Genomic DNA, 23,396 nt, shown 5'->3' on the forward strand with positions numbered 1-23,396 from the left:
ACAGCACAGGAATAGACTCTTCGGCACTCCAAGCCTGTGACGATCATGATGCCTGTCTAAACTAAACCCTTCTGCACTTTCAGGGTCCGTATCCCTCTTTTCCTATCTAATTCGTGTATTTGTCAAGATGCCTCTTAAATGTCACTGTCTTATCTGCTTCCACCACCTTCCCCGGCAGTGAGTTCCAGGCACTCACCACCCTCTGTGTAAAAAAAAAAACTTGCCTTGCACATTTCCTCTAAACTTTGCCCCTCACACCGTAAACCCATACCCCCCCCCCCCAGTAATTTACTTTTCCACCCATGGAAAAAGCTTCTGACTATCCATTCTGCCCATGCCATTCATAATTTTGTAAACCTCTATCAGGTGGCCCCTCAACCTCTGTCATTCCAGTGAAAACAATCCGAGTTTATGCAACCTCTCCTCATAGCTAATACGCTCCTGACCAGGCAACATCCTGGTATATCTCGTCTGTGCCCTCTCAAAAGCCTCTGGCAACGTGAATTGTACACAATATTCTAAGTATAGACTAACTAAGGTACTGTACAGCTGCAATATAACTTGCCAATTGTTATACTCAATGCCCCGACCAATGAAGGCAAACCTTCTTAACTACCTTTATTCACCTGTGTTGCCACTTTAAGTGATCTGTGGACCTGTACGCCCAGATCTCTGTGCCTGTCAGTACTCCCAGGGGCTCTGCAATTTACTTCATAATTCCTACCTGTTTTAGACCGTCCAAAATACCTAACCTCACATTTGTCTGGATTAAACTCCATCTGCCATTTCTCCGCCCAAGTCTCCAACCTATCTATGTCCTGCTGTATCCTCTGACAATCCTCTTCGCTATCCTCAATTTCCTAATCAGACTAGCTACATTTCCTTCAAATCATTTATAAATACTACAAACAACATAGGTCCCAGGGCTGATCCCTGCAGAACACCACTAGTCACAGTCCTTCATTCAGAAAAGCACCCTTCCACCACTACTTTCTGTCTTCTATGATTGAGCCAGTTCTGTCTTCCCAGTGCACCTCTGATTCTGTGTGACTTCATCTTTTGTACCAGATCAGAAGGGGGATTGCAGTACACTCCATCATGTATCCCTCATGGTCATGTAGTGTCCATAACCTTGCGATTCAGAAAGGGGAAGCCTTTGAGGAGGAAAGGATGCCAGATAGGGACATTCATCTGAGGATGAAGGCATGGATGAGGTGAGGGAGCATGGTAACATTCAAGCGGTAGGCCCTGAACTGATCACGCGGATTGTTGTGGCACCGGCATGCCTTGATAAGGCAGAGGTTTCAGTAGTTTCTGGGGTCCAGGCTGTAGAAGTGCGTGTGCAGCATGTGTCCAGACCTTTTCCCATGTGGACTGTGAGACTCATGTCACTGTTCTATCAGCAGACTTACCCTGTTCAGTTATTGACGCTCGATGCATCCTGCCCACTCTCAAAATATTAAAGCTAATGTCTATCTCCCTGAAAAGGTTGAACAGCAATAACATATTAAAATAATCTGCTGGAGGGACAATGAGGTCATTGTATGTATATGGTACTTCTGAGATGTAACATTAACAAGAATAAGGAATGTACCCATATGAACCACTTGTTGACTACTGTGAAGTATTTTTTAATGCATTTCCCAGTGCTCCCTCTCATTTACAACTCTACTGGAGCATGGCTGCTGATCTGCTACCTTCCCTTCCCCAGGATGACTTCGACGGATGTCCTCTGTGTGGCTTAAGTCTTGAGCAGCCCGCCACATGGGAAAACTGCTGAGTGGCAGAAGGAGCTCCTGTTGCTCCAGCAGTGGATGACGACTGTGCCAATAGCAGATGGACAGAGGAGTGCCCTGAGGCATACTGCCAGACAGTGGCAGCTGCTGCTCATCCCGCGCCACAATGTCCGTATGATCCTCCATGCCTTCCTGAAAGGTCCCAGGTGCTGGATTGGTGCCCTGGCTATTGGCCCCTGAGCTCAGAGCCAGGGCAATGGCATACACTTCAGAATGCATACCCATGATTGGGTCTGTATTATGCTCGGTTTCCTCCTCCAGTCTGTCCATGGAGGAAGCTTCACACTTCCACAGTCCTGGTCGAATCAAGCGGCTCCTCTGGTATATACAGCAAACCTCCACAGACCTTGCATTGGACATCCAACATCTGTTGCCTCTGGGACATTAGAGGTTCGTCATCTGACTCAAACTCAGTCTTTGGATCACCTCAGAAACTCTTCTGACTTCTTAAAGCCTGCTCCAACACACTGTCCTGCAGCTTCATGTGCAAATGTGAAGTGGCCTTATTATGCCTGCCCTTGTTCCGACATGCAAATCTCTGCCCGTGCTTCAGTATCTCCGCTGGTGTTTGGACTAGGTGGATGTGATGGTGCTTCCTCTGAGGGTTCTTCCTCATACTTGGAATGACAGCTCTGGAATGACATCCAGGTCATCGGAAGAGGGTCCTTCTGTGCCAGAGAAACAAAAGAAAAGTAATTTAGTGTCTTCAAAAGCCTTTCCACTGCTGTGCAATGTCACAATGCTTGGTAACTTTACAATCATACATCATTAGATAGGAGATGATGCAAACGCTATATACACTTGCAGCAATGTCCAAAACTTTAAACCTTGAAGCTTCTATGGGTTTTAGCCTTGGGCCAAGACTCAATTATGCCAGTCACCAATCCACCTCCCATTTTCCTTTCCTCCCGATTTCAGCCTTTTGCAAACCCACTGGACCTATGACTCCCTCCAATCTTGTCTCTGCCAATCAACCTGGTCTTCAGATGTGGTGAGCACAAGAAGTTTCTCCTTAAACGGAGTCAGAATCACCAGTCTGGAACACATCCTCCAGTTTGCTTCTCTCCCAGACATTATGGGTATGCATTTCCTGAAAATTGGTGTAACATTACAACCACTAACACTGTTCAGCTCTTCCGTGTCATCCTGCCTCTGCATCATCAACCAAATTTTCGGCGTCCAAGGTGCTATCCATCCTGCCCATCTGCACAGGCTCCCAGCCTAGCACCCTCCACCTGGACCAAAGCAATAAGAGCACACAGACATCAGTACTAACACTAATGCCTTTACTATATCATGCTGTCTTGGACCTCGAGACATTTGTACATATTTGCAGCATCACAACACTACCTTGTAGCTGTCTGGCACAAGAATGTCTGGCACATTCTGAGGTACTGACTCACTCTGGCTGACCTCAGGATGTGATTGAGCTTCTTCTGGCACTTCCTCCATGTGCGCTACTGACCTCGACAGCAACCTCCTTCCAGGCTGCACCTCTTTCAGTCGGAGGTCTCCTCTTCTTGTCTGCTACCATTAGTAGCTCATGTGGCTGGGCACAGCTGAGAAGAGGGCTTGCATAGAGTCCCTGTCCAATCTCGGGCCGTATCTGCCCTGTCTCTCCGCTCGATCCTTTGCCTCGGACATCTCTGGAGGAAAGCATGCAATAACTTGACAACTCTTCTATATTATGATCATGAAAACATGAAATTATCAAGTTGAATGCCACCTGTGATCAGTGGCAAACAATGGACATTTCAGAGAAAGCATAAACAGATGTACAAAAAGCCTGCAAATATATCCAGGTCAAAAATGTAGAGGTACTACTGTATGCTGTTGGAACACATTTGTTGGATCACTTGACTCTGACTCATGTCGGGGCTGGCTTAGCACAGTGGGCTAAATAGCTGGCTTGTAATGCAGAACAATGCCAGCAGCGCGGGTTCAATTCCTGCACTGGCCTCCCCGAACAGGCACCGGAATGTAGCGACTAGGGGCTTTTCACAGTAACTTCATTGAAGCCTACTTGCGACAAAAAGTGATGATTATTATTATATTATGAGGTAGCCCTTTAAATGACAGGTCATAATCTCATACCGGCTCATGGTCAACAACCTCTGATGCTGGGCATTCCGTCCTGCCTGACTGGGTGGAATCCTCACTTCCTTTGCCCTTCAAAGCACCCTCCATTCCCAATTGACCTATTTGCATGCTTGATCAGCGGGCTTGGAAGTCCGAAGGCTGCCCACTTATGGGAGCAACTCCTGTCCACCACACCGGAATGCGTTATTCAGTTACTCTGAAAACAATAGGGATAGTTTATTACCAAAAGAATGAAAGGAGAAGTTTGGAAAGTATTTTTAAGCAGACAGTGGAAACATGATCCATTAATATCTTTTTAAAGGAAATGGATAAATATGTATTTTTAAGGGGTATTATATAAGGGCAAGAGAATGGAACGGAACATATTGTACTTAAAGAGAGCTGGCAGAGCTATGACGGAATGAATAGTCTCCTTCTGTGCTGGAAAGTTTTATAAGGCTATAAACATTTATTGCTAGATTTATAATATAAATGCCTCAATAAAATATTTCTTTTAAAAAAATATTTATTGCTGGTAGCTACTTCAAGATGTCTATAGAGTGGCTTAAAATATTTCTCATTTTCTTTAAATTATAGCCAAAAAATAAATTTGTTCAAGGAGCATACACTCCCAATTCCTCCAATCATTCATTCACCAATAGGTTGTATGATTTTCCAACTTGGATTTGCAATTTTGTAATTGCCTCTTTTGCTCCATTCCTTTTGCAGGATAACAGCACTCCAGAAGAGCATACACTCTATGTCTGGGATCATTTCATTTCTAGATCGTCTGCCAAGAATGTAGTATTTGTTGCCCACAGTTACGGTGGCTTGGTGTTTGTGGAGTTAGTAAGTACTTTCTTTTCACTGCCAGATGGGACTAAATATGATGCTTGTTTTTTTCCTGCAGTAGTCAGACATCCTAAGCATACTGTATCTCTTGCTCAATTACACAATGTAAAAGTGATTTTTTTTTCACCTACATTTTCAAGATATCAACTGATGTGAATTATAATCCAAAATATTTTTTATGTTTTCATCACCAAAATATTGGACATGGGAAAATGCATTTATGTGGCATCTTTTTGCAGTATAATCTTGAATGCCAAAATCGGTTTATAGTAGCTAAAACAGGTTTGGTAAGTGAACATGGTTTTAATGTTCCTTCCTATTTGTTTTCAGTTTTCTATAAATAAAATTGTTCATTATTCTTTAATTAAAAAAGAGATTATTTTGATTAATGGGCAGTGTAATGTAAACTGGGAAACAGTTGGACTTCTGCCATAGATGATAAACGTTATTGTATGAATTACAGTAGAAAAATTGGAAAAAATGACAAGGATAACATAATTGAGAACAATATTGTCATATCTTTTCCTCCCAAGCAAAAAATTGACATGTTGAAAATAATTTATTTGGAAAACACCTGATATTTGTCACATCTTTTGATAGTGATTTTGTAGGAAGGTTTTGCTATGGTTTCCGGAATGTTGTATGGTTTTCTTTTTCTTGCCCATTTGCCAAATTTCTGCCAAATTTCTCTACTCTCCTGGCAGCAATGCTTGTTTTGTTGCGGTACAGTTCCAAATTGACGCATAATTGGCAGATAAATTTCAGTGCAGCTATATGTGAGTTTCTGTGTCTTGGTGGCTAGAAAAGGAGGTCACATACTGCTTCAATAATAAGTGCAAATGAGGTAGAGGAGCAAAGGATCTAGGAGTACAGATACATGAATCACTAAAAGTAATAAAGCAGGTTAATAACACCATAAAAAAGTAACAAAGCACTGGAGGTTATTTTGAGAAGGATAGGATTGAAAAGCAATGAAGGTCTGTTACAGTTGCATAGAATGTTGATTAGATCACACTTGGAGTGCTGTGCAAGTTCTGGTCTCTTTATTTTAAAATAGATATGGAGGCACTGGAGAAGGTGCAAAAAGAGCCATAAAAATGATTTAATATTTAATAATCTTTATTTTCACAAGTAGGCTTACATTAACACTCCAATGAAGTTCCTGTGAAAATGATACCAGAACAGGATGATTATACTCATCATGAAAAACTGAACTGGCTGGGCTTCTTTTTTCAAGAAAAAAGAAGGATGTGGGGCAAACATGAAAGAGATTTTTAAGATTATGAAAGGCTTTAATGGGGCAGGAGTGGAGAAAATGTTTGCATTGTACAACTGTCCAAAACTAGAGATCAGAAATATAAGATGGTCACTCGAGCAGCATGGTAGCACAGTGATTCGGAGTGTTGCTTCACAGTGTCAGAGACCCGGGTTCGATTCCCGGCTTGAGTCACTGTGTGTGCAAAGTCTGCACATTCTCCCCATGTCTGCATGGGTTTCCTCCGGGTGCTCTGGTTTCCTCCCACATGTCCCGAAGATGTGCTTGTTAGATGAATTGGACATTCTGCATTCTCCCTCAGTGTTACCGAACAGGCGCCGGAGTGTGGCGACTAGGGGATTTTTACAGTAACTTCATTGCAGTATTAATGTAAGCCTACTTATGACACTAATAGGAAATGCAGCAGGAATGGGGGAGATGGTGATATAGTGGTATTGTCGCTGGATTAGTAATCCAGAGAACAAGGATAATGATCTAGGGACAGGGGTTTGAATCCCACCACGGTGGAATTTAAACTCAATAAAATATCTGAAATTAAATGTCTAATGATGACCATGAAACCATTGATGATTTTCGTAAAAGCCCATCTTGTTCATTAATGTCCTTTAGGGAAGGACATTAGTGGGCAGCACTGTAGCACAGTGGTTAGCACAGTCGCTTCACAGCTCCAGGGTCCCAGGTTCAATTCTCGGCTTGGGTCACTGTCTGCGTGGAGTCTGCACATTCTCCCTGTGTCTGCGTGGGTTTCCCCCGAGTGCTCTGGTTTCCTCCCACAGTCCAAAGATGTGCAGGTTAGGTGGATTGGCCATGATAAATTGCCCTTAGTGTCTAGAAAAGGTTAGGTGGGGTTACGGGGATAGGGTGGAGGTGTGGGCTTGGGTTGGGTGCTCTTTCCAAGGGCCAGTGCAGACTCGATGGACCGAATGGCCTCCTTCTGCACTGTAAATTCTAAATTCTATCAAATCTGCCATCCGTACCTGGTCTGGCCTACATGTGACTCCAGACTCACAGCAATGTGGTTGACTCTTAAATGGCCTCTGAAATGGCCTAGCAAGCCACTCAGTTGTATTCAAACATTACGAAAACACAGAACAAAAATGAAACCGGACAGCCCACCCGGCATCGACTCAGGCACCGGTAGAGACAATGGCAAATACAGCCCTGTCAACCCTGCAAAGTCCTCCTTCCTAATATTTGGGGGCTTGTGCTAAAGTTGGGAGAGCTGTCTCACAGACTAGTCAAGCAACAGCCTGACTTGGTCATACTCACAGAATCATACCTTACAGACAATGTCCCAGACACAACTATCACTATTCTTGGGCATGCTCTGTCTCACCGGCAGGACAGCCCCAGCAGAGGTGGCAGCATAGTGATTTACAGTTTGGAGAAAGTTGCCTGTGGGTCTTCAGCATCAACTCTGGACCCAATGAAGTCTCATGGCTTCAGGTTAAATATGGACAAGGAAACCTCTGCTGATTACCACATACCTGCCACCATCAGCTGATAAATCAGTACTCCCCGATGTTGAACTCCACTTGGAGGAAGCATTGACTCTTAAATGCAGAGTCCTGTCACATCCGGCCGTGAATGGTGGCAGACAATTAAATAACTTGCTGGAGGAGGAGGCTCCACAAATATCCCAATTCTTGATGAAGGCTCAGCGATTTAATTGCCGTTGTCATTTCCGGTGCCTCGGTCAATGCCGGTTGTCCGTCCGGTTTCATTCCTTTTTTGTGTTTTCGTATTAAGAGTCATTGAGAATGGCAAAGGCGCAGAATTTGTTCTGGGTGGGGGACTTCAATGTCCATCGCCAAGAGTGGCTCGGTAGTACCACCACAGACCGAGCTGGCCGGGTCCTAAGGGACATATCTGCGAGACTGAGACTTGAGCAGATGGCGAGGCAACCAATGCGATTGTGCTAAATGGGATAGGCTTCGAACAGCAGAGCAACTCAAGGCCAGGCATCCATGAGGTGCCGTAGGCCATCAGCAGCAGAAGAATTTTATTCAGTCGCAATCTGCAACCTCATAGCCTGGCATATCTACCACTCTATCATTACCACCAAGCCAGGGGACCAATCCTAGTTCAATGAAGAATGTCGGGGACCGTGCAAAGAGCAAAGCCAGGCATACTGTAAAATGAGGTGTCAACCCGATGAAGCTACAACACAGGAATACTTGTGTGCCACATAGCATAAGCAGCAAGTAATAGACAAAGTTAAGTGATTCCATGATAAACGCATCAGATCTATGCTCTGCAGTCCTGCCACATCCAGCTGTGCCTTGAATGGTGGTGGACAATTAAACAACTCGCTGTAGGAGGAGGCTCCACAAATATCCCCATCCTGAATTCTGGAGGAGCCCATCAAATATGTGCAAAAGGCAAGGCTGAGGCATTTGCAACAATCTTAAGGCAGAAGTGCTGAGTGGATGATCCATTTCGGTCGACCAGCTTTGACAAAGGGTCATCTGGACTCGAAACATTAGCTCTTTTATCTCCCTACAGATGCTGCCAGACCTGCTGAGATTTTCCAGCATTTTCTCTTTTGGTTTCAGATTCCAGCATCCGCAGTAATTTGCTATTATCCATCTCAGTCTCCTCGATTCACTCCCAGTGATATCAAGAAACGGCCGAAAGCACTAGATACTGCAACAGTTATGGGTCCTGACAATATTACGGCAATCGTGCTGAAGACCTGTGCTCCAGAACTTTCTGCACCCCTCGCCACGCTGTTCCAGTACAGCTACAACACTGACATCTACCCGGCAATGTGGAAAATTGCCCAAGTGTGTCCTGTACACAAGAAACAGGACAAATACAACCCCACCAATTACTGCCCAATCAGTCTACTCTCCATGATCAGCAAAGTGACAATTGGGATCATCAAGAGTGCTGTCAAGTGGCACTTACTCAGCAATAACCTGCTCACGGACGCTCAGTTTGTGCTCGGTCAGGGTCACTTAGCTCTTGACCTCATTACGGCCTTGGTTCGAATGTGGACAAAAGAGCTGAATGCCAGAGCTGAGATGAGAGGTAATGCCCTTGACATCAAGGCAGCATTTGACCGAGTATGACATTGAGGAGCCCTAGCAAACTGGAGTCATGGAATTTAGGGGGAAAACTTTCCACTGGTTGGCGTCATCACTGGCTCAAAGGAAGATGGTTGCGGTAGTTGTAGGCCAACCATCTCAGCTCATGGACATCATTGTAGGAGTTCCTCAGGATAGTATCCTTGGCCCAACCATCGTCAGCTGCTTCATCAATGACCTCCCTTCCGTCATGCCTACCAGCTCCTGAGTTTTGCTGACGTTGAGGGTGAGATTGTTGTACATGGGACTACCACCACCTGGAGGTTCCCGTCCAAGTCACTCACCATCCTGACATGGAAATATATTGCCGTTCCTTCACTATCCTTGAAGCAAAATCCTGGAACTCCTTCCCTAACAGCACTGTGTGTGTACCTACACCTCAGAGACTGCAGCGATTCAAAAAGGCAGCTCACCACCTTCTGAAGGGCAACTAGCGGTGGGCAATAAATGCTGGCCGAAGCAGCGATGCCCACATCTCGTAAATTAATAAAAAAATTTCAGTAGAAACTTCGTTACCCCAAAAATGTGGATTGTGCTATCACAAGATGTGTGGCACGGTAGCACAGTTGTTAGCACTGTTCCTTCACAGCACCAGGATCCTAGTTTCGATTCCCAGCTTGGGTCACTGTCTGTGGAGTCTGCACCTCTCCCCGTGTCTGCGTGGGTTTCCGGTGCTCTGGTTTCCTCCCACAGGTCCCGAAAGACGTGTTGTTGGGTAATTTAGACATTCTGGATTCTCCCTCCGTGTACCCGAACAGGCGCCGGAATGTGGCGACTAGAGGATTTTTACAGTAATTTCATTGCAGTGCTCATGTAAGCCTACTTGTGACAATAAAGATTATTATTAATTATTATTAAGGCTCAGCTCCATTTAAGGGGAGCTAGAGTACAGGTGGGAGAATATTCTGAATGGAAGAAGGTTCATGTATAAATGCTAGCAAAGACCAGTTGGGCTGAATGGCTTGTTTCAGTGTTATAGACTCCATGTGTGTTGCTATTTTCCCTCTGGTACCATTATTCATTTCTGATTCTTGACCGTGATACTTCACAGTCTGTCCTACCATGGGGGAAACAGCAGACACTGCTCCTGTCTGCACCAGAATTCTACGATGCACACTTTCAGAATGTTTCAGGAATAATAATCAGAAGTGGGAGTACTAGCTTAACTTTTCCTTCTCTTGCTTAAACATTGCTAAGATCAGTTACCTCAGTGCAAACTGGAATTTCCTAAACTGTGTGGTTCAGCTGCTCACTGAATAAATTTGCTGAAGTGTGAAAAGTTGCTTGTTAAGCATTTTGTTTTAATAAAGATAAAATCAAAAATCTATTTTTAATGAAGTACAATATTTCAGAGATTTTTTTGGGGTAAGCCCATTGCAATATTCTGCAATGTTATAAACAAACTACAGGGTGATAAATATATCAGACAGATGAAAGTAAAACTTGTTTTATGTTTAAACAATTTTTTGCAGTCATTACAACATTGCATACGCAAAAGAAAAATATGAACCTTGGTTAGCATGGGTGTACTGCATTCATATAGAAGACAGGAATGAAAGGCAGATTTGATGGGGATTTGTATTTAACTTCACTGCCAAAATGGAACATTGGAATACTGTGTTACAATTATTCAAAATTAAGCACAAATTAATATGAATCCCAAGTTTAAACATGCTATTTTGAATGGTGAGAACATAATAGATGTTCAGCAAAATGTTACATTTATGTTTTTTTGGGGATTTGGCAGTACATTTTAGAAAAATTAGGAACTGAATTAATATCGTATTGCAATTTTGAAATGGAAAGTGAGATGATTGACCTTTAGTCAGTGAAGTATTGGTGTTGCCTATGGATATGGTAAATGATGTTTGTCCTCAGACCAAACAATTACAAAGTCTTTCCACCTAAAGACTGAAATGAAGGGCAGTGGATGACCAGTTTGACATTCTTTATGTCTATGTCTCTCATCACACTGGTGGATATTTTTTTCACTTTTGTTCTTCACTATAATGCATCCAGATGTCTCGGAGCAAGGCTTGACATCTGACCTTGGGGCTACAGGGTGAAGATGGCCCTGAGCCTGTGAATTTATCCCAGGCTGGGCTAAAGTCTTCCACAAGGCATTCTGGTCTTGGTTCAGGAAGTAACAAGTAAATGAGAAGTTATAAAGATGTTTTTTTTCAGGAAAAGAGGCTAGTGGGAGGAACAAGTTCTCAAGACTTCTTGCAGTGCAGGGGCTGAATGCATGAATGCCATGACATAATGCATCCACAGGCACATCTAATATCTGTCACAAAGAAACTAGAACTTTAAAAAAAAGCTGACATTGATGTATCATTATGTCTTCAAATTAAGGGGTGCCACAATTAATCATTTTAGGACAGTATGTCTCTTTCCCTTCAGTACAAACTCGAACTCAAAGAGGTCTTTTTCATGGTGTACACGAGTACTTTAACTATTGTAAAATAGATCTTAGGCCTTAGATATTAGGCATTTAGGCCTTGGTAATTAAATTTTACACTTCACATGTTGTAAGGAACCAGTTAATTAAAATAAAACATTTTGTAAATTATTTCCATAAGTACTTTATATTTATAAACATATATTTCTGAAAATGCTATTAAAGGCCCATGATGTTTTTAACATTTGATGTGTTATTGCAGTTTTAGCTGCATTTTGAGACACCAGAAACATGTCATTTAATCTGCCTTACAAATTACTTTGTTGGCAGGTTGGCTTCACTTCCTTTTACGAGGGCCTCGTGTCTATTTTGGAAAATTGCAGAATAGAATATATGTGACATTTTATAGTCATATCAATCTAAATATATCATCCTAAATTATTAATGATTTTTTTGTTTTGAAAGCTACTTTAGGAAAGAATACATGAAACATATGGGGGTCTAAATTTAATAGGGGTCTAAAATTAACAGGGGTCGCAACGAGTAATTAATCCATACTTGTTAAATGTGACGTAAGCAGCGTGCCAGCTTTATACTGCCTGTTGATTAACATTATTGTAGTGTATAGCAGGCACGAACTGTCATGTTCATAACAAACTACTAACACTAACTAACAATGCTGGAGCTACTGGAAAGTACGTCTGTGCACCAACATGACTTATTCCCAACCCCAGTCCCCTCCCGCCGCTGAGGGAGAGTCACATGGTAGGTTTACACTGCCACCTGCTGTCCGGAGGTCGTATGCACTATTATATACAAGATTTCTTATGCATATCATCACACTAAGCATGCTGTATAGTGGCTGCACACTTTAGCAGGGGACCCAAAATCATGAGGTTAGCACCAATTAAAGCTTGCCTGCACTACTTACTGCCAGCCTTCGCCTCTTAAAACATGGTGCATTGTAACGAGAGCAGATGCTTGAGGTTGTTCTACAACTGTCTCTGACTGGAGAAAGACAGAAAATTGGAACAACATGGTGAGTGTGGGCTCCATGCTTTTCAGATGCTGAACTCGAGGCCTTTGTGGAGGAGGTGAAATGTAGGAAAGATGTGGGCGGATTGGTTAGACAGTGGTTAGCACTGTTGCGTCACAGCGCCAGGGTCCCAGGTTCGATTCCCGGCTTGGGTCACTGTTTTTGCGGAGTCTGCACGTTCTCCCCGTGTCTGTGTTGGTTTCCTCCAGGTACTCCGGTTTCCTCCCACAAGTCCCGAAAGACGTGCTTATTAGGTGAATTGGACTTTCTGAATTCTCCCTCTGTGTACCCGAACAGGTGCCGGAATGTGGCGACTGGAGTATTTTCAAAGTAACTTCATTGCAGTGTTAATATATGCCTACTTGTGACAATAATAAAGATGATGATGATGATTATATCCATAAGGGCCCTCCGGGCACACATTCAGAAGGCAGTGGGAGTGGATACCTGTGGAGGTCAAGCCAGGAATTAGACACCGAGGAACTGGCAACTGTGCCGTAAATTTAATGGCCTTACATGAGTGTTTAAGGTCAGTGAACATATCTTAAGAAGCTCTATTTGACTAATTTCACCACAGGCCTCAGACACTGCACAATTCACCTCTGTCTCATCACTCACCTGCCAAAAATCTGGACAGATACCTGATATTTGTATGCACTATTGCACCCTCTAATGTACCCATGTCTGGAAACATGGATTTATGTAGCACCCTGAAATCAGCAAAATGTCCTTCACACTTAACCACTCCCTGTGGATCCTTGCAACTATAGAAAGCACCAAACCCTTTTAATAATAACAATAATCGCTTATTGTCACAAGTAGGCTTCAATGAAGTTACTGTGAGAAGCCCCTAGTCGTCACATTCCGGCGCCTGTTCGGGGGGGGCCGGTACGGGAATTGAACCCATGCTGCTGGCCTTGTTCTGCATTACAAGCCAGCTGTTTAGCCCACTGTGCTAAACCAGCCCCTTCTTAGAAGCAAAGCTAGAGTCAGAGGAAATCAACCAGCAACTCATCTTCAAGTTGATGATCCATTTAAGTAGTATTATTTCTGCTGCTGAACACACGTTCAACTGTGGAGCATTGTGCTCCGATATTGAAGTGCTGGCATCTAATCAGTGTTGCCTGCTGATTGACAGCAGGATCTGCCGATTCCACATATTTTGGACAGGTGTTCACTGCACCTGAACAGACATCCTCACCAATTTGCGTTTGACATAATTGGATCCACAAGTGTGTGTGTTTGCCTTGGACAGTATTTTGGAAACATTGGGTGGGGTTATCAAGATACACGATAAATACACACCTGTTGCCTCCCATAAAGGCAGTATGCAAACTTTGTGCTGCCTGCCCATTTAAATGATTGTAGCATGCAGCTAGCATGAAACACTGTGGTGATTGTCCCTTTAAGAACAACATAACTGAGTAGGGTTCATGTGATCTGGGCAACCAATCAGTGCACAGCATGGGGAATCTCCCCACTTGGAGGTGTTTTCCAAGGGTAGAGGTACTTTGGATTAGCTGCAAGCATGCAGCTGGTATAATTGTCTTGTAAATAAAGCATTTTCAGTTTAACCAAAGGAACATCAATACAGCAAGCTGTTAAGTTGCTGCATGGCTGAGCAAGGACCACAAAATCGTGAGAGACTAACATGAGTTGAAGATATCCTGTGCTTCTTGGAGCTAACTATGGAGCAGATGATGGAAGCCATTGTATAAGTCAGTTTGACCTGGGAAAGACACAAGAATGAAACAACATAGCAACTCAAGGGCTCCAAAGCTGTCTGATACAGAACTGAAGTCCTTGGAGGTAGAGTGGTACCCCTGGGATACCCAGCAGGGCCTGCAGGAAAACTCTCAGATGACAGTGGGAAGAGATAGTTGTGCATGCCAATGCCAGCAGTGTAGCCCAAAGGACCCGGATGCAATGTCGTACGAAGTTCAGTGACCTCACTAAAGTTACCACGGTTAGGAAATGCATCTTCAAATGGCATATATTCCTATTCAATGCACCATACCCACATCACTCACCAACCAACAATCTCTATCCATCACCATTCATGCCTCACATTCATATCTTCACCTCACCATCACACACTTACCTTTGGTGCAAGACTTGAACCTCATCTCACACTTTGCACACATTGCCATGCTAGTCAACCATTACAAACACATACGCCATTCTCACTGACATGCCTCCCTCTTTCTTGCAGGATAAGGTGTACAACCACAGGCAGGAACAGCTAACCAGTTCCTTGGAGGAAACAGTACTTACAATAATTGAAACAACCTTGATTGAGGTGTGGCTAATGGCTGAACTGATAACATCAAAGATGATTATGCTCCTATTTATGCTCCCTACTCATATCCAATTCCCCCTTACCCCACAATCTTTTCTGATGTACAGCATGGACTTATTTTGTTCTCTTCACCATAACTCTGCCTTGTGCCTTCTCCTTTAAGATATACAATAACTGCAAAGTAGCTAGGCATTGCGCAACAGGAAGAAGGGACTGATAATAATGAAACACCAGGCTGTATTTTACACTTTCCGCCACCGGGTTTGAAGGCATGAGGACACACATAGTCCAGCGGGTGGCCTTCCAGCTGTCTGCACGCCCAACCTGTCTGAAATGTTACAGAATTGGGGTGGGCTAGGCGACCAAAGGCTGTCTGCAACCCTTAGACTATTGAGGCCCTAAGCGGCCAATTAGTGTCCACGAGGGCCTCATCCCACCCCTGCTGTGGAGTAAAGCTCATGCTGCACAGGAAGCCTGGCAGAATTAGCGACATGGGTTGGTGTCAGCCAAGGTAGGGGAAGAGCCTCCTTTGTGGGGGACCCATTAACCGATTGGAGGCACCCCATCCACCCCCCATGGAAAGGAGGGTGACTCTGAGTCCAGAGATGACAATATTTGGAGTGTCAGAAGATCCGGGAGCCCAGGGTGGGGAGAGAGGCTGACGTTTTGGCCTTTGCCTCCCTGGTGGCCCAGAGATGGATTTTGTTGGGATAGAGGGACTCAGAGCCTCCAAAGTCGGGTGTTTGACCCAGTGACATGGCAGGGTTTCTTAGGCTAGAGAAAATTAAGTTCGCCTTAAGGGGTGGCTCAGAGGTGGCAGCTGTTAATCAACTTCTTCAAGGAGAATTGACCGTCAGCAGGAGCACGGACGGGGGGGATGCATGGAAGTGAAGAATGAGGGTAGGGAATCTAATACATGGGTAGTTAGGATCTAGGGCTGGGAGGAGTTGGGTGTGTTATTGTGGGGTTTTTGCGTGTGTTGGATCTTTGTTTAAAATGTTAAAATTATAAATGCCTCAATAAAATATTTTCTAAAAAGAATAGATCGTGGCAGACCCGTATGGCAGGTACATGATGATTACTAAGTCCTTGACAGGCATGTTAGTAAGAAGTCTGAAAACACCAGGTTAAAGTCCAACAGGTTTGTTTCGAATCACTAGTGTTCGGAGCACTGCTCCTTCTTCAGGTGAATGAAGAGGTGTTAGTGGCATAGGCTACTGTATGCCGTGAATTGGGACCATTTGGCATTTATTCGGAAGCTGTTGGCTTCAATTCCAGATTTGGTTACATGCCAACTGATTTTTGGGGGTGATTTAAAGTGCGTACTTGGTCCAAAGTTGGATCGTTCTAAGCCTAAGTCGTTGGCTCCTTCAGGGGTAGCGAAGGCGTTGTTGGTGTTTATGGAGCAGGTGGGGGGCTCAGATCCATGCCGGTCCATGCACCCAGGGGATAAGGAATTTTCATTCTCTTCTCCAGTGGGTAGGTCTCTTCTCCCTTGGGTGAGGAAAGCGAAATACTCAGCATTGTCATTTCGGACCATGTTCCGCATCTGGTGGACTTGGTTTTGGAGGTTGGATGTAGGGTTGCTGCCGGAGAGGGGGTTTTGTGGGCATATGTCTAAGGCGATTGAAGAGCATGTCGGGTTCAATAAGAATTAGTCTGTCTCACCCGCCACGCTCTCGGAAGTCTTGAAGGCAATTATTAGAGGAAAAATAATAACGGTAAAGTCGCCATAGTCCCAGGTGACCACTGGCTGTTTTCACCTTTGAGGGGGAGAGTTGACTGCTGGTGAATTTGGAGAATTAAAAAATATACATTCATTTTACTGGTTGTGGGCATCGCTGGTTAGGCCAACATTTATTGCCCATTCCTAGTTGCCCTTCAGAAGGTGATGGTGAGTTGCCTTCTTGAGCCGCTGCAGTCCTTCGGGTATAGGCAGACTCACAGTGCTGTTTAGGGAGGGAGTTCCAGGATTTTGCCCCAGTGACAGTGAAAGAACAGTGATATATTTCCAAGTCAGGGTGGTGAGTGACTTGGAGGGGAACCTCCAGGCGGGTGAGGTTCCCAGGTATCTGATGCTCTCGGTGGTAGTGGTCGTGGATTTGGAAGGTGCTGTCTAAGGAACCTTGGTGAGTTACTGCAGTGCATGTTGTAGATGGTACACACTGCTGCCACTGTTTGTTGGTGGTGGAGGGTTTGAGTGCTTGTGGAAGGAGGAGCGATCAAGCAGGCTGCTTTGTCCTGGATGGTCTTGAACTTCGTGAGTGTTTTTGGAGCTGCACTCATCCAGGCAAATGGAGAGTATTCCATTACCCTCCTGACTTGTGCCTTGTGGACAGGCTTTGGGGCGTCATGATGTGAGTTACTCGCCATCTGCTTTCCAGAAGATTATGCCGGTTAATGATTCGGGAGGCAGCTTGGTCTTCACCCCAGATAAAATCAATGCTGTGTTGGAGGATTTCTACAAGAGTCTCTATAGTTTAGTGCCCCTGGTGGGAGGGATGAACATGTCGACATTTTTAGATGGATTAGCTTTTCGAGTGGTAAGGAGTGAGAGACGGGAAGAGTTGGAGGACCTGTTAGATCAACAGGAGATTTTGATAGGTATAGGGCGGATACAGACAGCTAAAGCTCCTGGGCCTAATGGGTTTCCCGTCAAATTTTACAAGACATTTACGGATCAATTGATCCCATTGCTGGTAGACATGTTTAACGATTCCTTGTCCTGGGTGTCTGCCTGCTTTTGCAGGCTTCTATTTTCCTTCTGTTGAAGAATGACAAGAACCCCATGGAATGTGGGTCATGCCGGCCTATTTTGCTATTGAGTGTTGGCGCCAAGATACTGACTTAAGATACTGGGGCTGGAGCCCTGACTCTCTGGGGTGGTAGCAGAGGACCTGATAGGGTTTGTTAAGGGTCAACAATTGTCGGCCAATATTTGGCGGTTGTTGAATATTGTTCTCTCCCCTCCCACTGGGCCTGAGCCGGAGGTGATTGTATCTTTCGATACTGAGAAAGCATTTTATAGGGAAAGTGGAGGTACCTTTCTGAAGTGCTGGAGAGGTTCAGTTTAGGGCCAAAGTTTATTTCATGGGCACGGTTATTTTACAGGGCCTCCACGGCTAGTGTTTGTGCCAACTCCTTGAGCTCAGGGTACTTCTTAGTGAATAAGACCAATAGTGGATGATAAAGCATTGAGTGAGGCCCTTCATAGAGTGAACTCAACATCTTGCACCTGGAGAAAGTCAAGTCCACCGTCAGAGCGTCGTTTGAGGGGTTGTACCTGAGATTGCAGCCATTCTTTGCATACTTTAAAGGATTAGTCACTGTCAGCTGCTGAGCAGGGTGGGGGGTTCAGGTGATGGGGGGGCAGGTTTGGGTTTTATTTTCTTTTGTGGGTGTGGTGCATATGGTTGGTACCGTTTTTGTTACGTTCTGTTATATCCGCTGTTTGTGATGTTGGCTTTGTTAGAAAATTTATTGTAAATTAAAAATCTTTAATGGAAATATATTTTTTTTAAACATCTCTGTAATTTCCTTTATTCCCCATTATTATTTCTCCTCCCTCTGCCTGTAATCGACTAATGCTTTAGCTACTCTTTTTATATACTTCCAGAAGTTTCTAAAATCTGTAATGTTGAGCTAGTTTATTCACATTGTCTATATATTCCTTTTCATCAACGTTTTGTAGCTCTTTGCTTGTCTCTCAAACTGTCCTAATCTTCCAAATTATTGTTATTCTTCACATTGTAAACCTCTTTTAACCTACACTTAACTTTTGTATTGAGGAACTGTTGAATTTATTTTTCTAAACGTTTTTGAATGTAAAGAGTCCGGCACCAACCTTGCATATTCCTCTGCGCAGAACCTGGGGCCTATCGTTTCCACCATAGAGATGATGGTCAGCTCCATTATCACATTTGTGGGCCAGAATTCTCCAAGCGTTCGCTGGAAGCAGTATTTTCTGGTCCCGCTGGCAGTGCAGGTTTCAGCCCATCGGTTTCACGGTGGCATGGGGTGGTTTCAATGGGAAATCCCATTGACAGCGGCGGGAGCAGAAAATCCCACCACAAGAGAATGGCGCACTACCTCCGCTCCTGGGAAACACGCAGCTGGGAGGCTGGAGAATCCCGCCCGTGGACCCAACCATGGTGCAGCAGCTGATAGCTCAGCTTTCATCGTAGCACAAGCAGAATCCACCCAATCCTTGAGTAATGACATGCAGGCAGAGACTGCTGCCATCATGGCCGCAGAGACCAGTGCATACTTTCTGGAGGCTTGCAGGGTTTCGCAGGGCTCCGTCAAATTTTCTACCAACACATTATTAGGATTTCTCAGAGCTCCCCAGGAGAGGCAAAGGTTTCACAGAGCCGTCTTGTCTCAGAATATCTGCATATGTCCTCTGTTCACTGCTATTTGACCAATACACCTGCTATTTTGTGGGCAGCACGGTAGCATTGTGGATAGCGCAATCGCTTCACAGCACCAGGGTCCCAGGTTCGATTCTGGCTTGGGTCACTGTCTGTGCGGAGTCTGCACATCCTCCCCGTGTGTGCGTGGGTTTCCTCCGGGTGCTCCGGTTTCCTCCCACAGTCCAAAGATGTACAAGTTAGGCGGATTGGACGTGATAAATTGCCCTTAGTGTCCAAAATTGCCCTTAGTATTGGGTGGGGTTACTGGGTTATGGGGATAGGGTGGAAGTGTTAACCTTGGGTAGGGTGCTCTTTCCAGGAGCCGGTGCAGACTCGATGGGCCGAATGGCCTCCTTCTGCACTGTAAATTCTATGATCTATTTTGACAGCCAGTTAGCACAGGCTGCTACTGTTGGGCCTTCCAACGATTGTACCGTGCCTCGTGATGTTGCAGTGGTGTATGATGTTGCAGTGGTGTTCCTTTCGAGCTGTCCAGGCAGCAGTACCATTGCTTGAACGTCCGAGACGTCTGCTTGAAGTCACTCTGTGCTTTGGCTATCATTACACATATGCTGTTCACATGTGCGTTTGTTGCATACGGGAGTCATTAGTCAGTTATTAGTGGATAGCTCTGTTACCCAATAACCACCCATTGTTTTCTCATAGTGTGGCTCAAATGCTGTTGGCACAGTGTACTGGCACAAAATAAAGGCATCATGACTGCTGCTTAATAGGAGGTATTGATTTTAATGATTTGCACTGAGCTACATATTGAGGGAGTGGAGCACTTTGCGGTTATTGTACACCTCTGAATTTAAATGTGGTGGTTTTAAAGCAGTGTCTGTGCATTAACTGGCAGCCTACACCATAGGGAAGCCCACTATCCTGATCAAGCTCTCATCCATGCTCCATCTGCTTCTAGCTGGAAAGAGAAAGGATAATGTATTCCCCTTCTTTGCATATAATACCTCAGTATCCTCCCTTCTAAAACAGTAGCTGGCAAAGATGACCTGTCTGGAAGGATCCCAATGTGAAGATGTTCATGGCCATCGTCCCTTCACAGCCACAAATAAGACTGTCCTCACCCACTCTGAGGCAGACTTTCAGTGAGTACTCCTTGGTGAAATTGAGGCATCTAGTACATTTCGCTGGCTTAGGTTAAGGCAGGAGAATTCGCCTCTGAAAACCACAGATGCATATGGCCTCATACCAATATCTATTCTCACTCCAACGTGTTCAAGCAGCTGTGACATCTGAAATGCTGCAGGAAAAGGGAGATGGAATCTCTGGTACTCATAACTGGGAGCAGGCAATCTTAACAGAAAGTGAAATGAAAATTAAAGTCTTCACCACATGCCACATCACTCTCTGTACACTTCACCTACTTTATAATTTTCAGAACAAACCACCAAGCACTTCTACCAACTCAAAAGTAGTCAGTAGCAATCAACTCGCAACTAACCTGAAGGTAATAGATGATCTCTCTAAATAGCACTGGGGTAGGGGAGGTGGGAGCATCCTTCCAATATGTAGCAACTCACCTGTTTGGATTGTCATTGATTATTAGAATCAGGTATGAAGGGATGAACTTTAATCTCCTCTGTTGACCACAACTAAGTTTTAAGTTTCTTTTTCATGCAGATCTACCTTTTCCAAATCGGAATGTATTTTCCTATTTAAGCTGTGAGCAATAAGGAGCCAATAAAACAGGGTATTCTTAAGTCAAAGAAAGAGCAAATGTATTAACCACTAAACCTGTGAAAAATAATAAAAAAACAACTTTCAGCATTTGGCCCTCATGCAGTCATTAGAGTCCACACACATATCAGAAATAAGGAGAGATAGATTCAAAAGTCAAGAGTAAATACAGTTAAGTGTCCTTGAGGCATGGATTTTTAATAGAAAAAAGTAGAACGTGCTACAATTATTATGGGATCTCGGTCACTGATAGGTTTCTGGTACAGTTGGCTTCTTGAAACAGGCAACATGCTTTTTCCAAAAGGGAGGGAGGAAGAGAGCAGCTCCCAGCTTGTTTTGTTTGCTGAAGACTTTCTGGATGTTGCCTGTGTCGCTTGCAATCACTTTAGAGTATTTGACCTTTCCTTAAAATATTTATAGATTGTAACGGTGAAACCTGGGTCCAGTCTAATTTTCAAGGGGAGGTGGCAGGTCTGGAGTATCTGCATTTTAATGAGATTTTATGATGCTTGAAGTAGTTTAGGGAAGTTTAAAAAAAAAACTAGAAATAGAGCCAAAAATTATTGTTGCCTAGCAACAAGTTCTCGGAGACAAAATAGTAGATTTTAGTTACGTTGATGATTATGCTCTAAGGTGAAGGGAGAACTTTAAATCTCTTTGATTGGGCATACCAACAGATTTCTGGGGGAAATTGAAATTGACAGTCTCTTTTTTAAAAACGGCGGTTCGACAAACAGCTTCTCCTCCGAGTTAATGGACCCTTGTAGAGCTAGATAAGTAAACAATAAGGTAAACCTTCCTTTGATACTGCCTTGACTTGTCAATCAAAAGGCTTGAAAATGGTAATGGTCTGTGGAATTGAATGGAAACCATGCGTTTCAAAGCTTTTAGGCTTCTAGACATGCATACAGGCTTGAAAAAGATAAAAGACCATAACATTGACAGTGAAAAAAACACTTCAAAGGTTTCCATCTAATTAAAGGGAACACTTTTACCTTCATCTCACAGATCTTTGAACTTGGCATGCTGACAGTCCGTTTGAAAAAGTTTAAGGCTACAGATAGGGAGACTTTGTTGCTACCACTGTATGTCCTGTACCAGCCTCCCCGAACAGGCGCCGGAATGTGGCGACTGGGGGCTTTTCACAGTAACTTAATTTGAAGCCTACTTGTGACAATAAGCGATTTTCATTTCATGTCTTTAACCCGTATGCGGTGGACAAATGACTGTGAGTCGACTTCGTTTAATCAAATAGTGTTTATTCATACTCGCACAATGTTGAAGTTAATCAACCACTCCATCAACACAAGTTATTCTACAGAGTACTAAAAGTTCATACTCGACCTTTACTTAACGTTTGAGGGACTAGCAAGTATCCAAACAAATATTGACCTTCTATCTGTGTGCTAACTCTTGTAGTCCTCGATGCTTGGTCCTCGGTCTGGTCTGATGCTCTGGTCTTCCTTCTGTTGGCGGCGCGATGTTCTTCCTTGTGGTGGCTAGTGAAGATCACTGTTGTTCCGTTGCTGTTGCTGGCTGGGGATGGCCTTTTTCCTGTGTATTGTGATGTCTGGGATGCAGCTTACTCACTAATGTAGCCTGCTGGTCCTTATACTTGGCTTATTTTCCCAGCGTCCTTTGAAGGTTGCCATTTTAGTTGGCTGTTCAGCCACAGCTTCCACTTTATTCTCAGAGAGATTTAGTTTTAAGATGCTGACAGGCAGTTTAAAGAGTTTCAGCAGCAGATGGGAAAGTGTCATGGGAGTGCCCTTTCAAGAAATATTTTTTGTCTTATCACATGGCTTCAGTGATGTCATTGTGTGGGTGGAGCTGGGCTGTGGCTCTGAGTTTTACTTTTGTTCTGAGTTTAGATTGGTTTTGAACTGCACAGCTTGAAAGAAGTATTTTTCTATCTTCATTTTAAAAACTGTTTCCAGAATACTTGGTAACTTAAAAGAGATAATTGCTTTCTGGAAGGAATTCAAACCTGCTGGATGAAAAGGGGAACAGAGCATCAATAACATGTCTTTATACCAGTAAGAATGCCATGTGCTGGGCCACACCTTTGAAAAGGGGTTTCTGGTTTTACTTGGATTTTGTTATTGAATTGGAACAGTTAAGGGGGAATTCATTAAGGGTTATGCATAGATTACTGTAAATGTGTGGGGTTTATGCTTGTAGTTGATAAAAATTTTACTGTGTGTGTTTATACAAATGTTAACTAAATTCTTAGAATAAAGCTTTTTTTTTTGATTAAAAGTGCCTAAGACCTCTGTTGAATAACACCTGAAAAGCAGGCTCTTGTGCTCATCGTAATTAAAATCAATAAACAGTTGTAGGTCAGGTGAACTTCATGATATACTTTGGAGTTTTCTAAAGCCTAGCCTATAACAAAAGCTTTCACTTTATTCTCAGATAACTACTTTTGAGATACAAACAGACAGTTTACAGGGTTTAA

At 43.8% G+C, this 23,396-nt stretch overlaps 1 protein-coding gene across 1 annotated transcript in view; it reads left to right on the forward strand.

The window, feature by feature from the left end:
- Window positions 1–23,396, forward strand: part of fam172a (family with sequence similarity 172 member A) — an 820,821-nt gene that overhangs the window by 424,786 nt on the left and 372,639 nt on the right. Inside the window, 1 exon segment of the mRNA XM_038805269.1 lies at window positions 4,605–4,724. Within this exon segment, the coding sequence (XP_038661197.1) occupies window positions 4,605–4,724 (120 nt within the window).

Source organism: Scyliorhinus canicula, chromosome 8, assembly GCF_902713615.1.
Source record: "Scyliorhinus canicula chromosome 8, sScyCan1.1, whole genome shotgun sequence".
Classification (NCBI taxonomy): domain Eukaryota; kingdom Metazoa; phylum Chordata; class Chondrichthyes; order Carcharhiniformes; family Scyliorhinidae; genus Scyliorhinus; species Scyliorhinus canicula.